General features: G+C 50.1%; 1 protein-coding gene across 1 annotated transcript in view; it reads right to left on the bottom strand.

Annotated features, from left to right (window-relative positions):
• Nucleotides 1-4,528: 4,528 nt before the first annotated feature.
• The window catches only part of LOC144785699 (uncharacterized), a 102,193-nt gene continuing 86,357 nt past the window's right edge, over nucleotides 4,529-20,364 (bottom strand). Inside the window, exon 5 of the mRNA XM_078664488.1 lies at nucleotides 4,529-4,816. Coding sequence (XP_078520614.1) covers nucleotides 4,565-4,816 — 252 coding nt within the window. The 3' untranslated portion in view covers nucleotides 4,529-4,564. The remainder of the gene's footprint in view (nucleotides 4,817-20,364) is intronic.

Here is a 20,364-nt window from a genome sequence, read left to right as displayed (position 1 = left end):
ATAAGGCCCGGTTCTCTAAAAGTGTGCTTTATAAACTTCTTTAACATAACATAACATAACATAATAAGAGACAGAGTGTCTTCATAACTTTCCCTTAATCATGGATGAACCATTTCTTGATTTATTAGGGGAAGTCAAATCGGGCTCCCCTCTCGCCCGGCCCCTCCCCACATTCTGTCCAAGGGTAGCCAAGACATTTTACCTATTATTCAGAAACTTCTAAATCTGTCAATCTCCACAGGAATAGTCCCGCAAGAATAGAAACGCACAGTGGTCAAGCCTCTGTTAAAATAAAAACCCCGCATCTCCGGTAACGTCAGGTTGATATCGATGCTCCCGGTGTGCGGGAAAGTTTTAGAGAAGCAAACCAATCAGCATCTGTCTAAGCATTTGGAAGACAATTGGCTTTTGGTCGACTCCCAGAACGGATTCCGTCCAAAGCATAGTAAGGAGTTGGCTCTACTTGTGGTAGCTGAGGAGGTAAAGTTAATTCTAGATAAGGGAGGAGCGGAGGTCATTATCCTTGTTGACCTGAGTGAAGCATTCGACACGGTCGACCACAAGACTTTGACACTATAGTTGAGGCAAATTGGGGTAAGGAGGACTGCTTTAAAATGGTTAGTGTCTTTCTTAAAAGAAAGAGCATTCCATATTTTGGATCCTCCCTGCTACTCTGAGACAGTTCCTTTGAAATGTGGGGTTCCACAGGGCTCAGCCCTCAGGCCCACCCTTTGTAATTATCTATGTTAGACCGCTGACCTCCTCTTTCAGAGAATTTGGAGTTTCTATTGTGTCCTATGCTGACGACACACAGCTGTTGTTTACCTCTCCTCAAATGGAGGAGCTCAGCCTCAGTTTGGCCCTAGCCCGGAGAAGAAGGTGCACTGGAAGGCTAGGTGTTCTTTCAAACTAAACGGGGACAAAACGGAACTAATGGTTCTAGGGAACAACCCTCCCCAATAAAATAATTAGAGTGGCCAGATAGTCTAGGGACTTTGCCAATTTAGTCCTCCCTTATAAGAAGCTTTGGGATGTGGTTAGACAGCTCTCAATGGAAACCCAAGCCAAAAAACTGACCAGCTCATGTTTTGTCAGGCTGAGGATGTTGAGGAAAATTCTGGCGCTACAGCCAATGTCATGCAGAAGAGCGGTCGTCCAGGCCTTGATTTCCTCACGCCTGGATTATGGAAACTCCCTTTATTTGGGTGCTATTAAATCAGTCCTAGAAGGACTCCAGGTGTTGCAAAACTCTGTGGCCAGAACTATTCATAAAATACCTAAAAAAGCCTTGACTGCTTTTCATTGGCTTCCCATGGAGCAGAGAATTAAATTCAAGGCGTTGTGTCTTACACACAGGGCTTTAAATGGCAACCACCCTCATATGGCCAGTGGCCAGAGCCCTCTTGACCTGCGATGTCCTGAACAGGACGTTAAGATCCATGGATTCATAAGGCCGCATGGGGTGGAAGATAGTTCTCTTACCTTCCCCCAAACGTTGGAATTCAATGCTAATCAGTCTGAGGACGGAGCTGGACGAGTTCAGATTCAGAAAGCGCCTCAATACTTTTTTTTTAGCAGAGTTTTATTTAGCGCGAGCTAGACCCGAAGCAAATCGGGTATCAGAGCGCTTTACATAGCACCAGTTACGTTACATGTAGACGGACACACATTCATTTTAGGCACGGGGAGATTAAGTGATTTGCCCAGAATCACAGGATGTTCAGCGTCATTGCCGAGACTCGGACCCAGATCCCCAGGTCGGAGGTCGAGCGCCCTAGCCGTTAGGCCAACTCCTCTCCCCCCTTTGCTATTCCCCCAGTAATCTTTGGTCGTGTTTAGCTCCATAGGTGTAGGCTTTGGCTCTCACATCGCTGGGAAGCCTTAGGGTAGCTATGCGCTTTATAAGATAAGATAAGATACGTTTGGGGCATTGCCATGCCTGGATTTCACTCCGAAGTGCAAACATCATCCAAGGAGTACAAATGTAGTCTGTAAACAAGAGATACAAAAATAATTAACCACATCCAGGACCTCATTTACGGGATTTTGGCATAGGACTTGGCATCAAGACACCTTGCTGCACTGCCCTATGCCAAAGAGAAAGGGCAGGAACGCACCGTATTTAAGCAATACGGTGCATAACTGTTCTTTCTGCCAGCGCTGGTGCCGTTTCAGCAGCCTGGAGCCAACGCAGGCACCCGTGCACCATGGTGCAAAGTTACCTCCGTTGCAGGCAGATTGTTTTTGGGCAGGAAGGGGCACCTTCCGGCACAAAAACAATCTTACAAGTCGTTTTCTTCTTTCTATCAGTGCTGCAGAGTGCAGCACATAGAAAGAGGAAAAACCGAGGAAAAATAAACATATTTCTTCTCATCACACCTCGCCCCGGGAGGCGTACGAATTTGGCACATTCCCAAGTTTACATCACTTTGTAAATCTGGGGCAGCGTTAAATTCCATGAATGTTGCCTAGGAGCACCCATTGCAACACCCATGGAGCGCCCGCGGACGCAGGGTTACTTGGCGCATGGTTTTGCACTGCGTTGCCTCACTCAAGATTCATGAGGCGACTCGCAGCCACGCAGGGAGGCTGGCGCGGCTTCGTAAGTCTGATTCAGAGCCTTGCGTCGCGCATGCACCACTTTACGGGGTGAAAAAGTGACACAGGTCTCATAAATAAGCTGCACGGTTTTGTGTCCTGGGCTCTTAGAAGCGCGCAGACTCGTATGACGTCCGCAGTTCAACAGCTGGAGCGTCCACACACGCCGGCAGCAGGCAGCAGTCAGTAGGCAGCAGTCAGCAGGCAGCAGTCAGCAGGCAGCAGTCAGCAGTCAGCAGGCAGCAGGCAGCAGGCAGCAGTCAGCAGGCAGCAGTCAGCAGTCAGCAGGCAGCAGGCAGCAGGCAGAAGGCAGAAGGCAGCAGGCAGCAGGCAGAAGGCAGCAGGCAGCAGGCACCTCCCCCTGCGCCCACATAAACACAGCCCTGGACATCAGACTAGTCCAGTGAGTCCATCACAATATTGTTGCAAATGCTTCGTGCACAGATAGGCGTGGACTTTAGATGATTAAGATATACATTATACCCAAAATATTAGGAATTAACTTTTTTGTCTAAATTATATTTTTATAATACGTACCAAACGAATTTATTTTGTGTGCACCGAATGTAACTTTTATCAATACTTTTTAACTGTAAATTGCATCTTTCTGGCTTTTATTGTGTCTCCATGCATGGTTTTAACTAACTAAAGCATGCGAAATAACAATTGAAATTTGAATTAAAATGCAAATTGTGTTTATCAAATTATTATGAAATAAAAAGCTTTTCCTAAAAAGGCACCCCAGCTAAAGTTTCAAAACTGGGGGCCCCTGTGAATAAAAAGTGGAATGCGGCCCTTCAACAGCAGATAGTGTCAGCTTTGAAAAATGCCCTCAAGCCCTTGAAACAAAACCTTATAAAAGGAACAACTCAGCACAACCTGTTCCACCATTTCATGGCAGGACAAGTCCCGGCGCGTCCTGTTGTGAACTGTTTTTTTCCAGGCACCTGTGACCACCCGGAAGGGGAGCCGGGGGGAGTCTGAACATCAGGAATGTCTGTCAAATCTTAGAAAAAGGCACTGCCGGCTGGGCACACAGACCTGAGCCTAGTTTAATTTAGAACTGAGATGCTCCACATCTTCTCCATAGCTCTCACATTTCACCATTCTTAAAAAAAAAATCTTTTACATGTATTTTTGGAAATAGTTTTTTGTCTAGTTTGAAAGTGTAGCCAGGGGAGTCAGGTTCTTGTTCATAAATGCTCAGAATGATTGAGGGTGTTTGTTTTTCTGTGTTTAGCCAGGATGAGGGGCTGCCTTGTTGCCTAAAAACAAATCATGGGCATGAGAGCGGGGGGTTGGCCAAGCTGCTGCCCCATGTGTACCCTGTGGAAAGCCTTGCCTCACAGACTCTGCCACTGAGGGCCAAGGGGGTCCCATCAAGGTATCAATAGAGGCGAAGAGGGATCTAACACTGGACATTACTTCCACCGCTGCTGATTGGCCAAGGTGGGCACGCCTTAAATGTTACGCTGAGGCTGGCGTATGGCTGTACGTGCTCTGACCTTTGGCTGCTGCACTGTTCGGCTGGACTGTTCCCATGAGGCACAGGGTCAGACTGATTTGCATATGGCTATGTCTGAACTGGGGTGGCAGAGTGGGCTAAAGAATGGTGATGGATTAAACCCAGATCAGTTGACTGGGGGTGAGTGCTTGCAATGTTCAACACTCCGTCCATCATCCCTTTTGGCTGCTGCACTTGTTCACAGCACAACCTGCACTAATCCCTTTGGTCTTTCTTAAGTCAAAACCTATTTTATTCTCTATGCGTACGATTACACTGCACATATTGTGGGCCAACCTGTGGGCACATCTGTAGCACTGATCCAGTGGAGAACGTCTCAACCTGATGAGCTACACAGGAAATGGACTCTCCACGGAGTACTCGCGGGACCTTTTAGACAAGCCCTGGTGAGCCGGTGCACCAGAATGCCGCATCTCCAGACAGAAGCGATGCTGTGAGATCTCACAAGGTGCTGGTAGAGAAGGCCGGTCTCGGATGGTGGTTCAGCTGTGTATATATGATCGCTGGCTCCGGCATGGACAGCCGGCTCCCGTGATCTTCTCCAAGCAGCGAGTAGATGGTGGGCAGTACATATGTGAGTGCCGGGTCTTCGTGTCGCGTCCTGTCCATCCGATGTAGCTGGTAGTTCAGGCCTTGCTCCTGTAGCTGGTACTCCTGGCCTTGCTCCTGTAGCTGGTACTCCAGGCTCTGCACCTGCATTTGTAGAAACAAGTCATGAGATTTGGTGACAGTCCTCTTCCTGACATCAAGTCATCCTATGGTACCGGTCCCCACCCAGGCACAGATGCCAGTGTGCCAGCCTCCTTCATGAGCTGGTGGGAAAAAACCCACAATCTCATATGAGACGTTGCCGGTGTCAAGGTTACTTCAATAGCTGAGCGTCAAAAAGCAGCAAAAGCTTCAAGAGACCCTCAAAGCAGGTGGAGAGCCCCGAAGATGGCCACACGTGTGTTGGACCTGCATCGGGACCCTCCTTCCTGTATCCCACCTCTCGCTGCTGGACTCGTGCTCCTGAGGGAGGAGGACAGAAGAACCAGTTGGAAGAGAGACCCCCACCCCCACCCCCCTGGAGCTCCACATCTTGGGGAATGGAAGATATTACTTGTCTGACCAGCACCCTCAGGACAGTATGCGCGAACTGGATGGAGCTGTCCCATGAAGCAGAGCCTCAGATATTACAACTGGCCTTGATAATAACATAAGAAGGTAACAAACTTAGCAATCTGATTTGTGCCTCGCGGCTCCAACATGCTGAAATAGAACAACCAAAGTTACAAGATCAGCTGTTGGTGTCAAAGAGTCAGGAAGTGCTGCAGACCCCCTCAGGTCTAGCGGGATGGGTGAATGGGGAGAGAGGCCGAGGATTGACCTCCCTTTACTCCAGAATTACCTTTCTTTGCTCCACAGTGAGCTCCCTGTGCTGCGGATTGACCTCAATGTTCTCCAGAATGACCTCCCTTTGCTCCAGAATGACCTCCCTTTGCTCCAGAATGACCTCCCTTTGCTCCAGAGTGACCCCCTACTCCAAAATGACCTCCCTTTATCCAGGATGACCTCCCTTTACTCCAGGATGACCTCCCTTTGCTCCAGAATGACCTCCCTTTGCTCCAGAATGACCCCCCTTTACTCCAGAATGACCTCCGTTTGCTCCAGAATAAATTCTATTTGCTAAAGAATGACCTTTCCTTTCTCCAAAATGACCCACCTTTACTCCAGAAGGGCCCCCCTTCACTCCATAATGACCTTTCCTTGCTCCAGAATGACCTCCCTTTACTCCAGGATGACCTCCCTTTGCTCCAGAATGACCTCCATTTACTCCAGGATGACCTCCCTTTACTCCAGGATGACCTCCATTTGCTCCTGAATGACATTTCCTTGCTCCAGAATGGCCTCCATTTACTCCAGAATGACCTCCCTTTACTCCAGGATGACCTCCCTTAGCTCAGGAATGACCCCCTTTACTCCAGGATGACCTCCCTTAGCTCAGGAATGACCTCCCTTTACTCCAGAATGGCCTCCCTTTGCTCCAGAATGACCCCACTTTACTCCAGAATGACCTCCCTTTGCTCCAGGATGACCTCCCTTTACTCCAGGATGACCTCCCTTTGCTCCAGGATGACCTCCCTTTACTCCAGAATGGCCTCCCTTTGCTCCAGAATGACCCCACTTTACTCCAGGATGACCTCCCTTTACTCCAGGATGACCTCCCTTTGCTCCAGAATGACCTCCCTTTGCTCCAGAATGACCCCCCTTTACTCCAGAATGACCTCCGTTTGCTCCAGAATAAATTCTATTTGCTAAAGAATGACCTTTCCTTTCTCCAAAATGACCCACCTTTACTCCAGAAGGGCCCCCCTTCACTCCATAATGACCTTTCCTTGCTCCAGAATGACCTCCCTTTACTCCAGGATGACCTCCCTTTGCTCCAGAATGACCTCCATTTACTCCAGGATGACCTCCCTTTACTCCAGGATGACCTCCATTTGCTCCTGAATGACATTTCCTTGCTCCAGAATGGCCTCCATTTACTCCAGAATGACCTCCCTTTACTCCAGGATGACCTCCCTTAGCTCAGGAATGACCCCCTTTACTCCAGGATGACCTCCCTTAGCTCAGGAATGACCTCCCTTTACTCCAGAATGGCCTCCCTTTGCTCCAGAATGACCCCACTTTACTCCAGAATGACCTCCCTTTGCTCCAGGATGACCTCCCTTTACTCCAGAATGGCCTCCCTTTGCTCCAGAATGACCCCACTTTACTCCAGAATGACCTCTCTTTACTCCAGGATGACCTCCCTTAGCTCCAGGATGACCCCCCTTTGCTCCAGAATGACCTTCCTTTACTCCAGGATGACCTCCCTTTAATCCAGGATGACATCCCTTAGCTCCAGGATGACCCCCCTTTGCTCCAGAATGACCTCTCTTTACTCCAGGATGACCTCCCTTTAATCCAGGATGACCTCCCTTAGCTCCAGGATGACCCCCCTTTACTCCAGAATGACCTCTCTTTACTCCAGGATGACCTCCCTTAGCTCCAGGATGACCCCCCTTTGCTCCAGAATGACCTTCCTTTACTCCAGGATGACCTCCCTTTAATCCAGGATGACCTCCCTTAGCTCCAGGATGACCTCCCTTAGCTCCAGAATGACCCCACTTTACTCCAGAATGACCTCTCTTTACTCCAGGATGACCTCCCTTAGCTCCAGGATGACCCCCCTTTGCTCCAGAATGACCCCCCTTTGTTCCAGGATGACCTCCCTTTGCTCCAGAATGACCTCCCTTTGCTCCAGAATGACCCCACTTTACTCCAGAATGACCTCCCTTTAATCCAGGATTAACTCCCTTCCCTTTGCTCCAGAATGACCTTTCCTTGCTCCAGAATGACCTCCATTTACTCCAGAATGACCTCCCTTTACTCCAGGATGACCTCCCTTAGCTCCAGGATGACACCCCTTTGCTCCAGAATGACCTCCCTTTGCTCCAGAATGACCTCCCTTTGTTCCAGAATGACCCCACTCTACTCCAGAATGACCTCCCTTTACTCCAGGATGACCTCCCTTTGCTCCAGAATAACCTTTCCTTGCTCCAGAATGACCTCCATTTACTCTAGAAAGACCCCCCTTTACTCCAGGATGACCTCCTTTAGCTCCAGAATGACCCCCTCTACTCCAGGATGACCTCCCTTTGCTCCAGGATGACCTCCCTTTGCTCCAGAATGACCTTTCCTTGCTCCAGAATGACCTCCATTTACTCTAGAATGACCCCCTTTACTCCAGGATCACCTCCCTTAGCTCCAGAATGACCCCCTCTACTCCAGGATGACCTCCCTTTGCTCCAGGATGACCTCCCTTTGCTCCAGGATGACCTCCCTTTGCTCCAGAAGGACCTCCCTTTACACAAGGATGACCTCCCTTTGCTCCAGAGTGACCCCCTACTCCAAAATGACCTCCCTTTATCCAGGATGACCTCCCTTTACTCCAGGATGACCTCCCTTTGCTCCAGAATGACCTCCCTTTGCTCCAGAATGACCCCCCTTTACTCCAGAATGACCTCCGTTTGCTCCAGAATAAATTCTATTTGCTAAAGAATGACCTTTCCTTTCTCCAAAATGACCCACCTTTACTCCAGAAGGGCCCCCCTTCACTCCATAATGACCTTTCCTTGCTCCAGAATGACCTCCCTTTACTCCAGGATGACCTCCCTTTGCTCCAGAATGACCTCCATTTACTCCAGGATGACCTCCCTTTACTCCAGGATGACCTCCATTTGCTCCTGAATGACATTTCCTTGCTCCAGAATGGCCTCCATTTACTCCAGAATGACCTCCCTTTACTCCAGGATGACCTCCCTTAGCTCAGGAATGACCCCCTTTACTCCAGGATGACCTCCCTTAGCTCAGGAATGACCTCCCTTTACTCCAGAATGGCCTCCCTTTGCTCCAGAATGACCCCACTTTACTCCAGAATGACCTCCCTTTGCTCCAGGATGACCTCCCTTTACTCCAGAATGGCCTCCCTTTGCTCCAGAATGACCCCACTTTACTCCAGAATGACCTCTCTTTACTCCAGGATGACCTCCCTTAGCTCCAGGATGACCCCCCTTTGCTCCAGAATGACCTTCCTTTACTCCAGGATGACCTCCCTTTAATCCAGGATGACCTCCCTTAGCTCCAGGATGACCCCCCTTTGCTCCAGAATGACCTCTCTTTACTCCAGGATGACCTCCCTTTAATCCAGGATGACCTCCCTTAGCTCCAGGATGACCCCCCTTTACTCCAGAATGACCTCTCTTTACTCCAGGATGACCTCCCTTAGCTCCAGGATGACCCCCCTTTGCTCCAGAATGACCTTCCTTTACTCCAGGATGACCTCCCTTTAATCCAGGATTACCTCCCTTAGCTCCAGGATGACCTCCCTTAGCTCCAGAATGACCCCACTTTACTCCAGAATGACCTCTCTTTACTCCAGGATGACCTCCCTTAGCTCCAGGATGACCCCCCTTTGCTCCAGAATGACCCCCCTTTGCTCCAGGATGACCTCCCTTTGCTCCAGAATGACCTCCCTTTGCTCCAGAATGACCCCACTTTACTCCAGAATGACCTCCCTTTAATCCAGGATTAACTCCCTTCCCTTTGCTCCAGAATGACCTTTCCTTGCTCCAGAATGACCTCCATTTACTCCAGAATGACCTCCCTTTACTCCAGGATGACCTCCCTTAGCTCCAGGATGACACCCCTTTGCTCCAGAATGACCTCCCTTTGCTCCAGAATGACCTCCCTTTGTTCCAGAATGACCTCACTCTACTCCAGAATGACCTCCCTTTACTCCAGGATGACCTCCCTTTGCTCCAGAATAACCTTTCCTTGCTCCAGAATGACCTCCATTTACTCTAGAAAGACCCCCCTTTACTCCAGGATGACCTCCTTTAGCTCCAGAATGACCCCCTCTACTCCAGGATGACCTCCCTTTGCTCCAGGATGACCTCCCTTTGCTCCAGAATGACCTTTCCTTGCTCCAGAATGACCTCCATTTACTCTAGAATGACCCCCTTTACTCAAGGATGACCTCCCTTAGCTCCAGAATGACCCCCTCTACTCCAGGATGACCTCCCTTTGCTCCAGGATGACCTCCCTTTGCTCCAGGATGACCTCCCTTTGCTCCAGAAGGACCTCCCTTTACACAAGGATGACCTCCCTTTGCTCCAGGATGACCTCCCTTTGCTCCAGGATGACATCCCTTTGCTACAGAATGACATCCCTTTGCTCCAGAAGGACCTCCCTTTACTCCAGGATGACTTCCCTTTACTCCAGATTGACTTACCTTTGCAACAGAATGACCTTTCTTTGCTCCAGAATAACCTCCCTTTCTCCAGAGTGACCTATTCAATCTCCAAAGTGGCCTCCCTTTTCTTCAGAATGCCTCGCTTTGCTCCAGAATGGCTTTCCGTTACACCAGAATGACTTCTCTTTGCCCCAGAATGACCTCCTTTTTCCTCCAAATTGGCCTCCCTTTGCCCCAGAATGACCTCTCTTTGCTCCAGAGTGACCTCCCTTTGCTCCAGAATGACCTCCCTTTGCTCCAGAATTACATCCATTTGCTCCAGGATGACCTCCCTTTGCTCCAGAATTACCTCCCTTTTCTCCAGAATGACATTTCATTGCTCCAGAATGACGTCCCTTTGCTCCAGAATGACCTCCCTTTGCTCCAGAATGACCCCCCTTTACTCCAGAATGACCTCCGTTTGCTCCAGAATGATCTCTATTTGCTAAAGAATGACCTTTCCTTTCTCCAAAATGACCCACCTTTACTCCAGAATGGCCCCCCTTCACTCCATAATGACCTTTCCTTGCTCCAGAATGACCTCCCTTTACTCCAGGATGACCTCCCTTTGCTCCAGAATGACCTCCATTTACTCCAGGATGACCTCCCTTTACTCCAGGATGACCTCCCTTTGCTCCTGAATGACATTTCCTTGCTCCAGAATGGCCTACATTTACTCCAGAATGGCCTCCCTTTACTCCAGGATGACCTCCCTTTGCTCCAGAATGACCTTTCCTTGCTCCAGAATGACCTCCATTTACTCCAGAATGACCTCCCTTTACTCCAGGATGACCTTCCTTAGCCCCAGAATGACCCCCCTTTACTCCAGAATGACCTCCCTTTACTCCAGGATGACCTCCCTTTGCTCCAGAATGACCTCCCTTTGCTCCAGAATGACCTCCCTTTACTACAGGATGACCTCCATTTGCTCAAGAATGACCTCCCTTTGCTCCAGAATGACCTCCCTTTACTCCAGGATTACCTCCCTTTGCTCCAGAATGACCTTTCCTTGCTCCAGAATGATCTCCATTTACTCCAGAATGACCACCCTTTACTCCAGGATGACCTCCCTTAGCTCCAGCATGACCCCCCTTTACTCCAGAATGACATCCCTTTACTCCAGGATGACCTCCCTTAGCTCTAGAATGAACCCCCTTTACTCCAGAATGACCTCCCTTTGCTCCAGAATGACCCCACTTTACTCCAGAATGACCCCCCTTTACTCCAGGATTACCTCCCTTTGCTCTAGAATAACCTTTCCTTGCTCCAGAATGACCTCCCTTTGTTCCAGAATTACCCCACTTTACTCCAGAATGACCTCCTTTTACTCCAGGAAGACCCCCCTTTACTCCAGAATGACCTCCCTTAGCTCCAGAATGACCCCCCTTTACTCCATAATGACCCCCCTTTACTCCAGGATGACCTCCCTTTGCTCCAGAATGACCTCCCTTTGCTCCAGACTGACCTCCCTTTGTTCCAGAATGACCCCACTTTACTCCAGAATGACCTCCTTTTACTCCAGGAAGACCTCCCTTTGCTCCAGAATGACCTTTCCTTGTTCCAGAATGACCTCCATTTACTCTAGAATGACCCCCTTTACTCCAGGATGACCTCCCTTAGCTCCAGAATGACCCCCTTTACTCCAGGATGACCTCCCTTTGCTCCACGATGACCTCCCTTTGCTCCAGAATGACCTCCCTTTGCTCCAGAAGGACCCCACTTTACTCCAGAATGACCTCCCTTTACTCCAGGATTACCCCCTTTGCTCCAGAATGACCCCCCTTTGCTCCATAAGGACCTCTCTTTACTCCAGAATGACCTCCCTTTGCTCCAGAATGACCTCCCTTTGCTCCAGAATGACCCCACTTTACTCCAGAATGACCTCCCTTTACTCCAGGATGACCTCCCTTTACTCCAGGATGACCTCCCTTAGCTCTAGGATGACCTCCCTTTGCTCCAGAATGACCCCCCTTTACTCCAGGATGACCTCCCTTAGCTCCAGGATGACCTCCCTTTGCTCCAGAATGACCTCCCTTTGCTCTAGAATGCCCCCACTTTACTCCAGAATGACCCCCCTTTACTCCAGAATGACCTCCCTTTACTCCAGAATGACCTCCCTTTGCTCCAGAATGACCTCCCTTTACTACAGGATGACCTCCATTTGCTCTAGAATGACCTCCCTTTGCTCCAGAATGACCTCCCTTTACTCCAGGATTACCTCCCTTTGCTCCAGAATGACCTTTCCTTGCTCCAGAATGACCTCCATTTACTCCAAAATGACCACCCTTTACTCCAGGATGACCTCCCTTAGCTCCAGAATGACCCCCCTTTACTCCAGAATGACATCCCTTTACTCCAGGATGACCTCCCTTAGCTCTAGAATGACCCCCCTTTACTCCAGAATGACCTCCCTTTGCTCCAGAATGACCCCACTTTACTCCAGAATGACCCCCCTTTACTCCAGGATTACCTCCCTTTGCTCTAGAATAACCTTTCCTTGCTCCAGAATGACCTCCCTTTGTTCCAGAATGACCCCACTTTACTCCAGAATGACCTCCTTTTACTCCAGGAAGACCCCCCTTTACTCCAGAATGACCTCCCTTAGCTCCAGAATGACCCCCCTTTACTCCATAATGACCCCCCTTTACTCCAGGATGACCTCCCTTTGCTCCAGAATGACCTCCCTTTGCTCCAGAATGACCTCCCTTTGTTCCAGAATGACCCCACTTTACTCCAGAATGACCTCCTTTTACTCCAGGAAGACCTCCCTTTGCTCCAGAATGACCTTTCCTTGTTCCAGAATGACCTCCATTTACTCTAGAATGACCCCCTTTACTCCACGATGACCTCCCTTAGCTCCAGAATGACCCCCTTTACTCCAGGATGACCTCCCTTTGCTCCACGATGACCTCCCTTTGCTCCAGAATGACCTCCCTTTGCTCCAGAAGGACCCCACTTTACTCCAGAATGACCTCCCTTTACTCCAGGATTACCCCCTTTGCTCCAGAATGACCCCCCTTTGCTCCATAAGGACCTCTCTTTACTCCAGAATGACCTCCCTTTGCTCCAGAATGACCTCCCTTTGCTCCAGAATGACCCCACTTTACTCCAGAATGACCTCCCTTTACTCCAGGATGACCTCCCTTTACTCCAGGATGACCTCCCTTAGCTCTAGGATGACCTCCCTTTGCTCCAGAATGACCTCCCTTTACTCCAGGATGACCTCCCTTAGCTCCAGGATGACCTCCCTTTGCTCCAGAATGACCTCCCTTTGCTCTAGAATGCCCCCACTTTACTCCAGAACGACCTCCCTTTACTCCAGGATGACCTCCCTTTGCTCCAGAATGACCTTTCCTTGCTCCAGAATGACCTCCATTTACTCTAGAATGACCCCCTTTACTCCAGGATGACCTCCCTTAGCTCAGGAATGACCCCCTTTACTCCAGGATGACCTCCCTTTGCTCCAGGATGACCTCCCTTTACTCCAGAATGGCCTCCCTTTGCTCCAGAATGACCCCACTTTACTCCAGAATGACCTCCCTTTACTCCAGGATGACCACCCTTAGCTCCAGGATGACCCCCCTTTGCTCCAGAATGACCTCCCATTACTCCAGGATGACCTCCCTTTGCTCCAGAATGACCTCCCTTTGCTCCAGAATGACCCCACTTTACTCCAGAATGACCTCCCTTTCATCCAGGATTAACTTCCTTCCCTTTGCTCCAGAATGACCTTTCCTTGCTCCAGAATGACCTCCCTTTACTCCAGGATGACCTCCCTTAGCTCCAGGATGACATCCCTTTGCTCCAGAATGACCTCCCTTTGCTCCAGAATGACCTCCCTTTGTTCCAGAATGACCCCACTTTACTCCAGAATGACCTCCCTTTGCTCCAGAATTCAATTCAATTCAATTCAAATAATTTATATAGCGCGCTACATACCCAGAGGGTCTCAAGGCGCTTGAAGAAGGGTGCTTGAGGAAGGGTGGGGGATTACTTGTCGAATATCCAGGTTTTAAGTTGTTTTCTGAAAGCTAGGTGGTTCTGAGTGAGGTGAAGGTGAGTGGGAAGTGAGTTCCAGGTTTTAGCCGCCAGGTAGGAGAAGGATCTTCCTCTCATGGTGGTTTTGTTGATGCGAGGTACAGCAGCAAGGGCTTGGTTGGAGGAGCGTAGCTGGCGGGAGGGGGTGTAGAAGGAAAGTCGTGTGTTGAGGCATTCGGGTCCAAGTTCGTAAAGTGCTTTGTGTGCGTGGGTTAGGAGGTGGAATGTTATCCTCTTATTGACGGGGAGCCAGTGGAGGTTTTTCAGGTGGCCAGAGATGTGGTCTTTACGCGGGATGTCTAGTAGGAGTCTGGCTGATGCGTTCTGGATGCGTTGGAGTTTTTTCTGAAGTTTTGCGGTGGTACCGGCGTATAGGGTGTTTCCGTAGTCCAGGCGGCTTGTAACCAGTGCGTGGGTGACTGTTTTTCTAGTTTCGGTGGGGATCCAGTTAAATGTTTTTTTGAGCATGCGAAGAATGTTGAAGCAAGATGAAGAAACGGCGTTGACTTGTCTGGTCATCGAGAGGGAGGAGTCCAGGATGATGCCCAGGTTCCGTGCGTGGTCCGTCGGGATGGGTGCTTTTCCAAGGGCCTCTGGCCACCAAGAGTCGTCCCAGGCGGAGGGGGAGGTACCTAAGATAAGGACTTCTGTTTTGTCTGAATTCAGTTTCAGACGGCTGTGCTTCATCCACTCGGCTACTTCTTTCATTCCTTCATGTAGGTTGGTTTTGGCGGTGTTAGGGTCTTTGGTGAGTGAGAGGATCAGTTGAGTGTCATCAGCGTAGGAGATGATGTTGAGGTTGTGTTGGCGTGCGATGGCCGCGAGGGGGCTCATGTATACGTTGAAGAGGGTGGGGCTGAGTGAAGATCCTTGTGGTACGCCGCAAATGATTTCAGTAGCCTCAGACTTGAATGGTGGGAGGCGGACTCTCTGAGTTCTTCCGGCAAGGAATGAGGTGATCCATTCCAGTGCTTTTCCTTGGATTCCGATGTTTCTGAGGCGTAGTAACAGGGTGCTATGACAGACTGTGTCGAAGGCTGCGGAGAGGTCGAGGAGGATGAGGGCGACTGTGTCACCATTGTCCAGTAGAGTTCGAATGTCGTCTGTTGCTGCGATGAGTGCGGTCTCAGTGCTGTGTTTGGCCCGGAAGCCGGATTGTGAGGAGTCGAGGGATTTGTCGGTTTCGAGTAAGGCGGAGAGCTGGTTGTTGACAGCTTTCTCGATGACTTTGGCCGGAAATGGAAGGAGCGAGATGGGGCGGTAGTTTTTGAGTTCGGTGGGGTCAGCTGTGGGTTTTTTCAGAAGAGCGCTGATTTCGGCGTGTTTCCAGCTATCCGGGAATGTGGCGGAGGTGAGGGAGCAGTTGATGACGTCTCGGAGGTGTGGTGCTATGATGGAATCTGCTTTGTTGAAGATGTGGTGAGGGCATGGGTCTGTGGGGGAACCTGAGTGGATGGAGTTCATCAGGCGGATGGTGTCCTCAGTGGAGATTGGGTTCCAGTTCTTAAGGAAGTTCAAGGGTGGTGAAGGTACTGCAGAAGGTTGGGTGGGTTGGTCTCCGGGTTGGTTGTCAAAGCTGTTGTGGATGTCAGCTATTTTGGCGTGGAAGAACGAGGATAGGGAGTCGCAGAGGGCTTGAGAGGGAGTGATATCGTTGGAGTTGGCAGTGGGGTTGGTAAACTCTTTGACTATGTTGAATAGTTCCTTGCTGTTGTGGGCGTTGTTGTCAAGTCGGTCTTTGAAAGCAGCTTTCTTGGCAGTCCGGATCAGTTGGTGGTGTCTGCGTGTGGCGTTTTTGAAGGCGTCCCTGGTGCTGGTGTTTGGGTCTTTTTTCCAGGCCTTCTCAAGAGAGCGGCAGAGTTTCTTGGATTTCTTAAGATCATCGTTGAACCAGGGGGCGCTTTTGCTGCCTGGTTTGATTTGACGTTTTTTCAGGGGTGCTAGGTTGTCGGCGCTGTTGGTTAGCCATTGAGTGAGGTTAATGGCTGCTTTGTTGGGGTTTGAAGAGTGGGCAGGGGGCTTTTGAAGAAGCGATGAGGAGATTTGGTCGATGGTGATTTTGTTCCAGTTTCTTCGCAGAGTGGGTTGAGGGTTGTTGTGGGTTGTGGTCTTTTTGTAGATAAAGTGAACGCAGCTGTGGTCTGTCCAATGGAGAGCTGTGGTGTGACTGAAGGAGATATGTTTGCTGGAGGTGAAGATAGGGTCGAGTGTGTGACCTGCGTAGTGAGTGGGTGTATTAACAAGTTGTTTGAGTCCGAGGTTGGCGAGATTGTCCAGAAGGGTGGTGGTGTTGTTGTCGTTGCTTTTCTCCAGGTGAAAATTGAGGTCTCCCAATAGAATGTAGTCCTCGGAAGGGAGGGCGTGTGGGGTGATAAAGTCAGTGATGTCTTCACTGAATTGTGCACGGGGTCCTGGAGGCCTGTAGAGGAGGGTGCCTCTGAGTGTGGTCTTGGGGTCGGTGTGGATCTGGAAGTGAAGGTGTTCGGCGCTAGCGAGGTTGACGTCTGAGCTGGTTGAGATGCGGATGGAATTCTTATGGCCGATAGCGATGCCTCCTCCTGTTTGGTTGGTGCGGTCTTTTCGGATGATCTTGTAGCCTTCCGGGATGGCGATGGTGATGTCTGGGGCTGAGGAGGCGTTCATCCATGTTTCTGTTAGGAAGGCGACGTCCGGAGAGATGGTGTCTAGTAGATTCCAAAGGTCGATGGCGTGTCTGTGGACCGAGCGGGTGTTGAGTAGGATGCATTTCAGGTGGTTGGTGTCAGATCTCTGTTTGGTGTTAGTAGATGGGGAGTTGGTCTTGGTGCCGTCATACTTGCAGGAGTTGCATGTAAATGGTCCATGGGTGTGTCCAGGGGCGGCTTGGGTGCAGTTGGGAAGACGACCTGGGTTTAGGGCTAAGAGGGTGGAGGGGTCGTATGTAATGCGGGTGGGGTAGGTGGTACGGGGGGCAGGGGGTCTGGCGCTGGGTGCGGTCCAGGCGCGGACGGGCGTAGACGGGCTTACCTTTGGCGCACCTTCGGCGCAACCGGGGCGCGACCGCTGCGCGTGAACGCTGCGCGAGAATGCATTTGTCATATATGGATGGTGGAGGGGGCGGGGGCGAGGGAGGGTCAGCTGGGAGGCGGGAGCGGGGAGGAGACACGGGTCAGGGGTGGACAAACAACAACAAAATGGCTACTTAGGCTGAAAATAGAAACGGGGCACAGCCGAGTACCGGCAATGAACAAATGAAGTATTTAATTCTCAACAATGACGCGCTAACGTGCACAATAGTTAATCAGCAGATGCACTTTCAGTTTTAAAATGAGCAGGCTATATTATTTTTCAATCGGTAATGCTGCGCAAATGGGCACTGTTATCTCTGTGCAGGCTACGATACCAATCGCTATGTCAATGCGCGCGGTCACGGGTCCAGGCAGCAGGGAAGCAGGCAGCAATGAGGCACACGGTCTGGCAGGAAGAGAATGAGCGTGGGGGAGCGACCGCTTCGGGGCAAGCCCAGGTGGTCACCAGGTGAATGACCTTTCCTTGCTCCAGAATGACCTCCATTTACTCTAGAATGACCCCCCTTTACTCCAGGATGACCTCCTTTAGCTCCAGAATGACCCCCTCTACTCCAGGATGACCTCCCTTTGCTCCAGAATGACCTTTCCTTGCTCCAGAATGACCTCCATTTACTCTAGAATGACCCCCCTTTACTCCAGGATGACCTCCCTTAGCTCCAGAATGACCCCCCTTTTTCTCCAAATTGGCCTCCCTTTGCCCCAGAATGACCCCCCTTTACTCCAGGATGACCTCCCTTAGCTCCAGAATGACCCCCTCTACTCCAGGATGACCTCCCTTTGCTCCAGGATGACCTCCCTTTGCTCCAGAATGACCTTTCCTTGCTCCAGAATGACCTCCATTTACTCTAGAATGACCCCCCTTTACTCCTGGATGACCTCCCTTAGCTCAGGAATGACCCCCTCTACTCCAGGATGACCTCCCTTTGCTCCAGGATGACCTCCCTTTGCTCCAGGATGACCTCCCTTTGCTCCAGAAGGACCTCCCTTTAGACCAGGATGACCTCCCTTTGCTCCAGGATGACCTCCCTTTGCTCCAGAAGGACCTCCCTTTAGACCAGGATGACCTCCCTTTGCTCCAGGATGACCTCCCTTTGCTCCAGGATGACCCCCCTTTACTCCAGATTGACTTACCTTTGCAACAGAATGACCTTTCTTTGCTCCAGAATAACCTCCCTTTGCTCCAGAGTGACCTATTTTATCTCCAAAGTGGCCTCCCTTTTCTTCAGAATGCCTCGCTTTGCTCCAGAATGGCTTTCCGTTACACCAGAATGACTTCTCTTTGCTCCAGAATGACCTCCTTTTTCCTCCATATTGGCCTCCCTTTGCCCCAGAATGACCTCTCTTTGCTCCAGAGTGACCTCCCTTTGCTCCAGAATGACCTCCCTTTACTCCAGAATGACCTCCATTTGCTCCAGGATGACCTCCCTTTGCTCCAGAATGACCTCCATTTGCTCCAGGATGACCTCCATTTGCTCCAAAATTACCTCCCTTTTCTCCAGAATGACCTCCCTTAGCTCCAGAATGACCCCCTTTACTCCAGGATGACCTCCCTTAGCTCCAGAATGACCCCCTCTACTCCAGGATGACCTCCCTTAGCTCCAGAATGACCCCCTTTACTGCAGGATGACCTCCCTTTGCTCCAGGATGACCTCCCTTTGCCCCAGGATGACCTCCCTTTGCTACAGAATTACCTCCCTTTGCTCCAGAAGGACCTCCCTTTACTCCAGGATGACTTCCCTTTATTGGTATTGTTATTGTTATTTTAATTTTATACCGCGCCTAATCACCTGCAGGTCTCTAAGCGCCAGGAAAAGATGGTACAGGACAATAACAAAGCAGAGTCAGAGCAAAAAGCAACACTGAATTATGCCATGCTCAGGCTTCTCCTGAACAGTAGCGTTTTTAGGCTCTTTCTAAATCTTAAGAGGTTTCCTTCCTCGCGCAGCCCTCCAGGCAAGCTGTTCCACAATTGGGGAACCAACACCGAGAAGGCTCTCCCTCCCTTCGTCGCTAGCCTATAGCGAGAACAGGTCAGCAGCTGCGAGTCCGAAGACCGAAGCGTTCTCACCGGACAGTACAGCTGCAGGCGCTCCTTGATGTAGGCCGGAGCCTTTCCATAAATTGCCTTATGAGCTGTACACAAACTCTTAAATTCCACTCTTTCTTTAATTGGAAGCCAGTGTAGGCTTTGTAACAAAGGAGTGGCTTTAGACCTCCTCGGAAGTCTAAAGATCAATCGGGCAGCATCGTTCATTAGGACCTGGAGCCTGTTGGTAAGAGTTTTTGGTAGGCCAAGATAGAGAGCATTCCCATAATCAATTCTGGAGATGATGGTGGCGGCTACTATTGATCGCATCATGGGCTGTGAGAGGATAGGGGATAACTTCCGCAGTTGCCGAATGATATTAGTACAGCTGCCCACAACCGACGAGATCTGAGGAGCCATCGACAGGTCAGCGTCCAACCTAATCCCCAAGCTTTTAACGGCCAGGCTTGGTTTTGGGGCAGGGCCCAACTCCATAGGCCAGTAGAGATCACTCCAAGGTGAAGAAGTGGATGGGATAACCAAGATCTCAGTTTTGTCAAGATTGACTTTTAAAAGGTTATCCGTCATCCATTGCACCGTGAACCTCAAGATGTTCTGGGATTGGAGTTGCGCAGCCGTGGTGTCATTTATACTTAGCAGCAACTGCGTATCATCCGCATGGTTAAAGACTTTACTCCAGAATGACCTCCCTTTACTCGAGATTTCCCCCTTTGCCCCAGAATGACCTCTCTTGTCTCCAGAGTGAGCTTCCTTAGCTGCAGAATGATCTCCCTTTTCTCCAGAGTGACCTCCCTTTGTCCCAGGATGCCTCGGTTTGCTCCAAAATGTCTTCCATTTGCTTCATAATGACCACCCTGTGCACCAGAATGACCTTTCTTTGCTCCAGAATAACCTCAATTTGCTCTAGTGTGACTTCTCTTAGCTCCAAAGTGACCTCATTTTGTCCATAATGCCTCCCTTTGCTCCGGAATTACCTTATTTTTCCTCCAGAATGGCCTCTCTTTGCACCAGAATAACCTCTATTTGGACATTACTCAGGCCCTCAAATTGTCCAGCAGCGTGTTAATTTCTGGAAGCCAATGTTATATGGCCTTATTCGATCTATATTACACCCCGGCTTGAATTTCTAAATGGGGGGGCAGGGGGTGCATTCATGTCCGAGATGTGGATTTTTAGCTGCAAATGCATATTCTTATGTTTTTTGATTGTCCTAAATGGGGGCCCTTTCTTTTGGACGTAGAGCAGTTCATTCATTCTAGGCTTAGGATAT

This window comes from Lissotriton helveticus, chromosome 10, assembly GCF_964261635.1.
Source record: "Lissotriton helveticus chromosome 10, aLisHel1.1, whole genome shotgun sequence".
Taxonomy (NCBI): domain Eukaryota; kingdom Metazoa; phylum Chordata; class Amphibia; order Caudata; family Salamandridae; genus Lissotriton; species Lissotriton helveticus.
Note: the sequence above shows the minus strand (reverse complement) of the source record. Positions and strands in the feature narration are given on the sequence as shown.